A 10,454-nucleotide genomic window follows, 5' to 3' on the forward strand; every position below is an offset into this window, starting at 1 on the left:
TGTTCTTAATTTACTCCACTTCCAGTTCCCCTTTAAAATGTATTTTAAAACTTTTAAAATGAACCTTTCACTTGGTCAGGGTGAAAATTTACACACCAGGATTGCAATGAAATCACTGGAATATAAAAACCACGGAAGAGTCCAGAGCATTTCCAACATCAAATACGAAACCCTTCAACAATGAGCTTTGCACTGAAGACACAGCTCTCAATTTTAACCTTAGAAAACAGGGAAAATGAAGCATGAGGAAACCTGGATGCCTGTCAATGGCTCTGGGGTAAAACCATAACCTGGGAAGCGCTCAGCATGCCCCAGCTAGCAAGCTTAATGCCCCTTTACTCAGAGTCTCAAGAACGAAGCCATAAGCACTTGCTTCCTAAAAGGGTGTTTTGTTCCTAAATAACAAAGGGAGACGTTCAGCGTTTCTCAAAACGTCTTTAATTAGAGTTTTCCACAGATGTGAAGCTCTCCGGCTCGGGTGAGGGTGTCGTGTGCAGGGCCTGGCACTCGGCTGCCTCTGAGAAAGCCCTGGGGGAGCCTGGCACCAAGTGCCTGCAGACACCGGGTAGAAACAAGCACCTGCACAGGTGCAGGCACAGGAAAGGGTTGCAGAGCCAGCATGGAAGACGGCCCTCAGAGGAGGCCAGGCCCTGGTCCCCCTGCCAGCCTGCAGGCCTCAGGATGGGCCCAGGAGGAAAGGCCTTGGCCACAGGGCTCCGGCCCCTCGAGCAGGGGGCTCTGGAAGTGGAGAGACCCCGGGGGTCCGAGAAAGCTGGGGCCACAGAGCCCCGGAACCTTGTCTCAGTTTTTAGGGATCCTGATGCAGCTGTCAGTGGTCTTCTGACCCGGAAGTTGTGGAAAGAGAAAAGTGTGTGAGAGGGTGCACATGTGTCTGTGTCTGCATGCATGTGGCTGGGCATCCATGTGTGCCTGTGTGTGTGTATGTGACTGTGTGTACGTGTGTGCATGTCATTATGCATGTGTGTACATGTCTGTCAGTGTGTGACTGTGTGTATGTATGCCTATGTGAATGTGTGCACGTATGTGTACATGTCTGTTAGTATGTGTGTGCCTGTGTCTGTGTGCATGTCTGTGTGTGACTGAGTGTACATACGTCTATGTGAATGTGTGCATGTATGTGTACATGTCTGTTAGTGTGTGTGTGCCTGTGTATATGTGTGCATGTCTGTGTGTGTGACTGTGTGTATGTATGCCTATATGAATGTGTGCATGTATGTGTACATGTCTGTTAGTACGTGTGTGCCTGTGTATGCGTGTGCATGTCTGTGTGTGACTGTGTGTACGTATGTCTATGTGAATGTGTGCATGTATGTGTACATGTCTGTTAGTGTGTGTGCCTGTGTATATGTGTGCATGTCTGTGTGTGTGACTGTGTGTATGTCTACGTGAATGTGTGCATGTATGTGTACATGTCTGTTAGTATGTGTGTGCCTGTGTATGTGTGCATTTCTATCAGTGTGACTGTGTATACATATGTCTATGTGAATATGTGCATGTGTGTACATGTCAGTATGTGTGTGCCCGTGTGTGTGCATGTCTGTGTCACTGTGTATATGTATATGTGAATGTGTGCATGCACGGGTACATGTCTGTTAGTATATGTGCCTATGTGTGTTTGCATGTCTGTCAGTTTGTATGACTGTACGTATGTCTGTGTGAATGTGTGCATGTATGTGCACATGTCTGGTAGTATGTGTGTGCCTATCAGTGTGTGTGACTGTGTGTGCGTATGTCTATGTGAATGTGTGCATGTATGCGTATGTCTATTAGTATGTGTGTGCCTATGTGTACGTGCATATATGTCTATAGGAACATACGTACCTGTGTACATGTGTCTGGGTAGGGGTGTGTGTGTCCGTTCACACCTATATCCATGAGTCAGCACCTATCTGTGCAGGTGTCCATGTGTGAATGTGTGCATGTGCACATGTATCTGTGGGATGTGTGTGGGAGTGTGCTGCAGCCTCTGTCAAAGCAGGGCAGGGGAGGTCTCAGCCTGGCCATCATCTTCCCCACCAGGCGCCCCCACATTGTACAGCCCTCCCCTCTAACTGGAACCTCCCGTTAGGCCATCCCAACATCTGGACCTGTGTCCCAGCCAAGTGGCTGTCCCCAGGTGGGTACTCAGATGGGTTTTCATTTCCATACAGGGTCCTCCTTCCCTAGCTGTTCCCAAAGAATCCACAAGGTCAGGGAAAAGGTGCTTGGAGGGCACATGCAATTGAGGATGAGCCAGCAAGTTTCAAAACGGATACACCGACATCCCTTGCAGGGAATTCCTCACCACCAGCAGTGGGGAGAAGAGAGAGAAACACAGAGGGAGACAAAGAAAGACAAGGGGGAAGGGAAACCTGGCCTCGGAGCACAGGCCTGGCCACATGTCGTGCAGGTGCAGGTGCAGGTGGGCTAACCCAGGCCGACCCTCAGGGAAGGCCACCAGCCCTCGGTGAATATCGTGCTTTGTATCTCAAATAAAGCCAGGTGATGGGATCAGGAACCACAGCCTGGATGATGTTCCTGCACACAAGCCTGGGATCAAAGTGCACAAACAGGCTCCCAAGCAGGCACCGGAGGACCTGGGCGTTAGGGCTGGACTGGGATAAGTCTCTAGTCTTGGATCCTTTCTGGAATCGAGGGGTGATTACAGAGATCTTAGCAGGCCCTGGAACCTGATGGCCTTCAAGGATTTAGTAAAAAGGCACTGGGCCTGGGAAGCTTTAGCAGAGACACAGTGGGGAGTTACCCAGTCCTCTCTGAATTAGAAACTCGGGCAAGGAACCCAGCAGGGAGAGGCAAGGCCAGGGAGGGAGAATAACAATATAAAAAGGAAAACAAGATAAGGAGAAGGTCTGGGCGGTGGAGGCCCGTGGGGGCGGCCCAGCCTGGAGGAATGTCGAGGGAGGGGCACGGCTCCAGCAGAGAGGGCTGGGGAGGTGGGAGGAGTGTCCCTTCCAGCAGAACAGGGCTTTAAACCACAGGTGTGTGGTGAGGGCCAGAGCATGGGAGGGGTGCTGGGCTAAGGATCCGGCTGCTGAAAGGTGGGGGTCTGTAGAGTGGGCGCTTCCGGGAAGAAGTACGCAACCAGGAAGCAGCCCCAGCTTGAGGCAGTGGGACACGCTGCAGGCAGGTTAGCAGGTGGGCAGGTGGGCACAGGGGTTAGCACACAAGTGACCTTGGAGCCTGGGAGGGGTGCTGTGCTTAGTATCTGCCTGCTGGAAGGGTTGCAGAGCAGGCGCTCCCGGGAAGAAGGCGCAACCAGGAAGAAGCCCCAGCGAGGGGCAGTGAGACACGCTTCAGGCAGGTTAGCAGTTTAGTGGGTGGACATGAAGGTGAGCACACTGGGGAGCTGGCTCCAGCTGTCCCTTCCCTCCCTCGTAGGAGGCTGCCCAGGGAAAACAGGCAGGGCTGGGTAGGTGCATGTTAACTAACGGCGGCCAGGCACTTCCCACATCCTAAAATGGCAGGGGGCTGGGACCACCTTCCCCACAACCACTCGTGGAGGACCACACATCAGGACCCGGGCCTGGGGAGGCCAGGGGCCCAAGGATGCTCTGACAGTCACCACGGCCAGATCCTGGTCAACGCGTGAGCTCAGGCCACAGCCCTTGTCCTCAATCAGCCTCACCACACAAAATGTAAAGCAAGCGACATTTCAGACAAGGAGCCCCTGGCCTTTGACAGGGAGAAGTTCATGGATGATTTTCATGCATTCGCAGGAAGTTGTGCTTGGACGGTTCCCTCGGGCCTGGGGTCTCCCAAGGGTGTGGCAGAGGATGCAGTGGAGACTAGGGTTCCAGGAGGGGTGGGCCTGGTGTGCTGGAGCCGGCTGGGACTCAGCCAGCCTCTGGACCCTGCCCCTGCCCCAACCAGGCTCTCCCCAGCATCCGCCTGCCTGCAGGAACCCGAAACAGAAACAGACAGCAAGCTAATGGCCAGCTCCAAAAACCAGAGGGAAAGCGGGTTGTTATCATTTGGCATGGGGGCTGGGAAGGAGGGCAGAACTCTGGAAACGAGATGACGCTGAAAGGAAGCCGGCAGAGGCTGCTGGGGCCAGGCTGTGAAAGGACGGGAAGGAGGCCTCCCCAGCATCAAAGCCACTCAGCCACATGCAGAAGGGTGAGGGGGACGGACATGAGAGCACAGAAACCATCTGACCCAACCGCAGTTGTATTAAAGTGTTGGGATCCTGAGTGCTGTTTTCATTTTCTTGTCTTCATTTCACACCTTTGTAAATGAAGTTATTAAATTAAAATTGGAAAACCAGGTAGGGGACTGACTTGGGAAGAACAACACAGTACCTCCAGGCCTCCTTCAGTCTGATTGACATGGGCCCTGCCTGTCCAGGAGGACAGCCAGGAGGGGCTGCAGCGGGGCCTTGCAGTGCTGCGCAGAGCGGGCACCGTGGGTTGGGGGTGAATCCTGCTGCCCTCAACTCCCATCACCAGCACGCCCCATGCCGCAGTCCCTGTGCACGCAGAATGTTCAGGGTGAGGACGCTGTTGGAGGGCACTGCACCAGCCACACGACCAAGACCACGGCTGGGCGGCGAATCCGAGCGACCAGGGCACACAGGCCCACGCTGCTTCGGCCAGCGGCACAGGCCAGGATTCATCATTAAAGAAACCGGAAAACAGAGAGGCCTGGGAGAGCGACCAGCTAGGCTGCACTGAATGAGGGCACGGGCCTGTGGGGCTGTGAGTGCTGAGAGTAGCCGCCTGAGAACAGCCCCAGGTGCCTCATCTCTGCAGGGATGAGCTATGCCCACAGGTGCACAGTGGCCATCTGACAGCCTCAGAGCTTTCAGAAAACCAGATAGATCTAAGAGGGCTCAAGTCAACCACTAGAAATGTAAGCGGAAACAGGCCTCCATGGGTCATCCAGAACCACTCTTTCATCTCAGGTGACATTCATTCCACCCCAGGAGAATTCCTTAAAAGGAACATTCCAGTAGAACTGACTGTGAAATCACCCAGACTTCAGGGCGGGAGGGACGTCAATGGGAATCCACACCTTCTCGGACTTTCTAAAGTCACCTGCTCCCCGAGCCCGCAGGATAGAGTGGCCAGGCCGTACTCACACGGCGGCTCCTGCGGGGGCGGCCCCAGGTTCCCCGCCTCCTCCAAAGACATTCCTAACCGAGGTGCCGGGGCCAGCACCGCCGGGCTCCTGAACGCACCCGCTGCCTTTGGAAGAGCACCTGGCAGAAAGGGGCCGCGGAGCCGCCCTCCCCTCCCGCAAGCGGCCCCGCTCGATTCCTGGAATCATATTTTTGGACCTGCTGCCGCAAGCAGTTCCCGCCCTCGGCCCTTTCAATTCCTCTTTCGGGAGGGGACCGCTCTCCACCCCTCTCAGGAGGGCGAGGCGCGGCCCGGGGGTCCCTCACCTCCAGCCCAGCAGAGGGAGGGCCGCGGGGAAGCGGTCGGGGTTTTAACCATTGTGTTTCTTTCGCACTTTGGAAACGGACTCCCGGCTTCCCCGCGGGGAGGCGTCTGACAGCGAGCGTTTCCCGGACAGCCCCGCGGCGTCCCACCAGCCTGCGCGGGGATTCTGGGGTCGCCGGGGGATGGGCGCGGGGGACGCGGGGCGGGCCGGGGCTCCTGGGACCCTGAGGCCAGGCCTCGCCGGGCGGAGCTGGGGGGCGGCGGCAGCGCTGCCCCTCGGGAGGGGTCGCAGGCGCGCGGGGGCCCGGGGTTCCCCCGCATCCCGCCCGCCGGCCGCTCACCGTCTCGGGGTCGTTCTCGAACACCTCCCGCGCCTCCTCGCGGCTGCACAGCTCCTCCACGCACTCCCTCTCCAGGTGGCCCTGCTTGGCCTCTTCGAAGACCTGGAAGGCGCGGCGCTGCCTGGGCCGCAGGAACTGCGTGGCCTCGCGCGCCGGCAACAACGCGGCTGCCCGGAGGGAGAGAGGAGGACGCGTCAAGCCGCGCCCGGAGCCTCCTCCCGCCGCCCGGGGACGGGGTCTCGGGCCCGCGGGACTCACCGAGCGCGCACTCCGAGGCCAGCAGCAGCAGCAGCAGCCGCAGCGGCAGGGGCAGCGGCGCGGCGCGCGGGGCGGCGGGCCCGGGCGAGGGCGAAGGGGCCATGGCGGGCCGGGGACGCGCGGTCAGAGCGCCCGGGAGGCCGAGGCGAGCCGCGGGCGCCGCGGGGCGGAGGCTCCGGTCATCCCGTCCTGGCGGCCCTGAAGGTCACATCGCGGCGGCGGCAGCGGCTGCGGCACCTCGGGCGCTCGGTCTGGGCGGGTTCGGGCGGCTGCGCGCGGGGAGGCGGCGGGGGCGGGACCAGGCGCGGGCGGGGCGCGGGTTCCCGGGAGGATCCGGGCGCGGGGAAAGCGCAGCATCCGGGACGCGGCGGGACTCTAGTGTCTCGGAAAAGGAGCGTCTCCCCAGGTAGTGCTTGTCTTCACTAGCGATGGGGTAAAAGGAGGAGGCAATACCTGGTTCAACTTGAGCAGGTACATTTTGACCATATTCCAGGTGTCATGTGAAGATTTAAGCCTCTTTCCAACCCCCATTCCCCCCGAATCTACTGCATCCTTTTTGGAATCTTCATGCTTAAGCACATTTTGTCAAGACTTAAAACCTACCAAAGATTTTAAAGATGCACTGAGGTCAGATCCAATCCCACTGGGGGCCAGCGAGTGAAATGCGACGGTTTCCTTTTGTAATCTCTGTTTTTCGTAATGATGACATTCAAAATCTTGAGGTTTCCCAGTAGATATTTAAGCTGAAAGCAACATTGTGCTTGTCTTCAGAGACCAAGACTTTCTGGCTCTTGTCTTGGAATATTTCGCAAAGTCATAGGCAAAACACACACAAACGAACAGAATCAAAACACAGCAGACCACTCACGGGGGACCCGAAGCAGGCAGTTAGCCCAGCATCCCCCTGCTGCGGGGAGGAGGGAGCTTGGATACTCCTCTCTGGAGAATCTTGCTCTGGAAATCCCCACACCCCAAAATGCAATGAAAAGGGGCAATGAGTCAGCACCCCACCCCAAATGGATGGCCGTTCTGCTCAGCAGGCTCAACGCTGAGATTCCCAGGTCACAGTTTCTCTTTGCTTTCTGTACTTGGAAGAATGGAATGGGATTGCTGGTAGAAATCTTTGAGGTCACTGGTTTGAAAGTGGGGTTATGAGCATGAATATGTTTTTAGTTTTGTTTTGTTTTGTTTTGAGACGGAGTCTTGCTCTGTCGCCCAGGCTGGAGTGCAGTGGCGCTATCTCGGCTCACTGCAAGCTCCGCCTCCCGGGTTCACGCCATTCTCCTGCCTCAGCCTCCTGAGTAGCTGGGACCACAGGCGCCCGCCACCACGCCTGGCTAATTTTTTGTATTTTTAGTAGAGACGGGGTTTCACCGTGTTAGCCAGGATGGTCTCAATCTCCTGACCTCATGATCCTCCCGCCTCAGCCTCCCAAAGTGCCGGGATTACAGGCGTGAGCCACCGCGCCCGGCCGAGCATGAATATGTTAATTTAGGCAAATGGCAAACGAATGTCCGTGGGAATGATCTTCAAAGAGAATTAAAATGGGATAGAGAAATCATCTATCTGCACCTGTGTCTGAACCAGAGCGGCCAGGCACTCCCATGTCTAGTTACTGGAGCAGGTGGAGTAAGGAGTGCCCCTGGGCTTCTGCCCCGAAACCACCACGGCTACTTTAATTTTCCTGCTTGTTCTTGAGAAGCGCTGGTTTCAAAAATTGGATGGGGTGATACATGCTTGAATCAGTATTTACAAGGCTCCTAATCACTTCATCAGACAGATAATTCATTGAGCACCGGCTGGGTGCCAGGCAGTGTCTGAGGCACTTCTAGCCATTATTTCCCAAGGGTTCCAGCAGCCCATGGATACACTTCAAAGGGTGTAAGCTCCTAAAAATTGTTCGTAATTATTTTCTGCACATTTTTGTAGTTTTGGGGAAGAGAGTTTATGGAGTTCTTGCAATTCTCAGAATTATTTGATCCCTTTGGGAATGAGCATCTCTAGCCTCTGCCTGTTCATCTGGAACACTCTGCCCCTCGGTGTGGGCCGGCTGCTTCAGGTCAGTAGGTATCAGAATGACCTCAGTTGGATGGGGCAGTTCAGGACCCCTGGCCTCCTTTTAGTCTGGACCCTACTCTCATTCCTCATATTCTCGATTCTTTCTACTGAGTTACTACCTTAGTAATGACACTGCCTCCTATCATGTAGAGACTTGGTTTGATAAAATGCATTCACATACAACTGCTCATTTTGGTTTCTATAACTGGGGAATACAGAAAGCACATGTGGGGTGCAATGAAGGATGTCTCCATTACCCCAGATAACTCCAAAATCCTTCACCTAGTTACCAGGGCAGGAAATTCGTTCTAAGGCAGAAATGGAAAATGAGTAAGAAACAATTTGGATGTGTTCCAAAAACGGAGAGAGTTGTCAGGCACTATATTATACAACCTGAAATAGCATCGGTGAAGTAGACAGTTCATCTCCACAGGGGGCAGGAGGAGGTTGGACCCAGGGCAATGGATGTTTTGTATGAATGATTAACCAGTCTGTGGCCATGAGGTGGAAAGCTGTGTACACCTGTGAAGCCATCATCACAATCAAGTTAGGGAACATATCCATCACCCAAAAAAGTGTTCTCATGCCCTTTGGTAATTCCTCCCTCCTAAACGTCCCCACCCTACCCCACATCCCAGTCCCTGTGCAAAACCACTGACCAGCTTTCTATCACGATAGATTTGTTTGCATTTTCTAGACTTTTATATAAAAAGAATTATACTATATACACACTTTTTGTCTTTTTTTTTCACTTAACATATTTATTTTCGGAATCATCTATCTTGTTGCAGGTGCATTCTTTTTATTGCTCAGTAGTATTCCACTGTATGGATATAACACTATTTGTTTATCATTCACCCGTTGAGGGACATTTTACTTGCTTCTAAATTTTTACTATTACAAATAAAACTGCCGTAGGCATTCGTGTGTGTGTCCACTGTGTGGACATTGTGTGCGCACGTGCTTCCATTTCTCTTGGGGAAATATCTAGGAACAGAGTGTCTGGATCACACGGTAGGTATCTGTTTAACTTTTTAAACTGTTTTTCAAAGTGGTTATACCGTTTTACATTTTCACCATCAATGTATGAGGGTCCCAGTTGCTCCACATCCCCACCCATGCCTTCTGTGGTCACTTTAAAAATTTTTATTCACTCTAATATGTATATAATGGTATCTCATTGTAGTTTAAATTTGCATTTTTCAAATAACTAGTGATGTCGAACAAATTTTATTGTGCTTATTGCCGTCCAGGTATCTTCTCTGGTGAAACGTCTGTTTCAGTTTTACTTTATTACTTTTCCTTTACTTGGTGATATGGTTTGACTGTGTCCCCACCCAAATCTCATCTTGAATTCCCACGTGTTATGGGAGGGACCTGGTGGGAGGTAATTGAATCATGGGGGTAAGTCTTTCCCATGCTGTTGTCATGATAGTGAATAAGTCTTACAAGATCTGATGGTTTTAAAAAGAGGACTTCCCCTGCACAAGCTCTCTGTCTTTGCTTTCTGCCATCCATTTAAGATGTGACTTGCTCCTCCTTACCTTCTGCCGTGATTGTGAGGCTTCCCCAGCCACATGGAACTGTATGTCCCAATTAAACCTCTTTCCTTTGTAAACTGCCCAGTCTCAGGTGTGTCTTTATCAGCAGCATGAAATTGACTCATACACTTGGAATGTTTGGTTTTCCAATTGTTGAGCTGTTTGTTGAGTTTTAAGAGTTCTATAGCTATTTTAGAAGCAAGTCCATTATCAGATGTGTGGTTTGCAAATATTTATTTCCAGTCTGTGGCTTGTCTTTTCATTCTATTAAATGTGTCTTTAGCCAGGCGTGGTAGTGGGTGCCTGTAGCTTCAGCTACCTGAGAGGCTGAGGCAGGAGGATTTCTTGAGCCCAGGAGTTTAAGGCTGGCCTGTGCAATAGAGTGACACCCTGTCTCCAAGATAAAAAGAAATTAAAGTGTCTTTCAAAGATCAGAATTCTTAATTTTGAAGTGCAGCTTATTTTCTTTAATGGATTCTGCTTTTGGTGTCACATTTGCCTAACTCAAGGTCACAAAGATTTTATTACCGAAGTTCTGTAGATTTCAGTTTTACATTTAGGATGGTGATCCATTTTGAATGAGCTTTTATAAATGCTGAGGTATGAATCAAAGTGTGTATCTGTATGTATGTGCCTAGCGAAATGCAATCATCCCAGCACTATTTATTAAAAAGACTATTCTTTCCCCACTGACTTGCCTTTGCATCTTTGCCAATAACCAACTGATAATATGTGTGTGAATCTATTTATAGACTCTCTGTTCTGTCCCATTTATTTATTTGTCTCTTTTTAAAGTTAATACCACACTGTCTTGACTACAGTAGATTCATAACAAGAATTGAAGTCAGGTAATG

General features: G+C 52.4%; 1 protein-coding gene across 1 annotated transcript in view; it reads right to left on the minus strand.

Moving 5' to 3' along the window:
* Positions 1 to 6,327, minus strand: part of GAS6 (growth arrest specific 6) — a 48,694-nt gene extending 42,367 nt beyond the window's left edge. Inside the window, exons 1-2 of the mRNA XM_050767016.1 lie at positions 6,002 to 6,327; positions 5,744 to 5,910 (exon numbers count right to left, since the gene is read on the minus strand). Coding sequence (XP_050622973.1) covers positions 5,744 to 5,910; positions 6,002 to 6,104 — 270 coding nt within the window. The 5' untranslated portion in view covers positions 6,105 to 6,327. The remainder of the gene's footprint in view (positions 1 to 5,743; positions 5,911 to 6,001) is intronic.
* Positions 6,328 to 10,454: the final 4,127 nt, after the last annotated feature.

The sequence above is a fragment of the Macaca thibetana genome, chromosome 17, assembly GCF_024542745.1.
Source record: "Macaca thibetana thibetana isolate TM-01 chromosome 17, ASM2454274v1, whole genome shotgun sequence".
Classification (NCBI taxonomy): Eukaryota; Metazoa; Chordata; class Mammalia; order Primates; family Cercopithecidae; genus Macaca; species Macaca thibetana.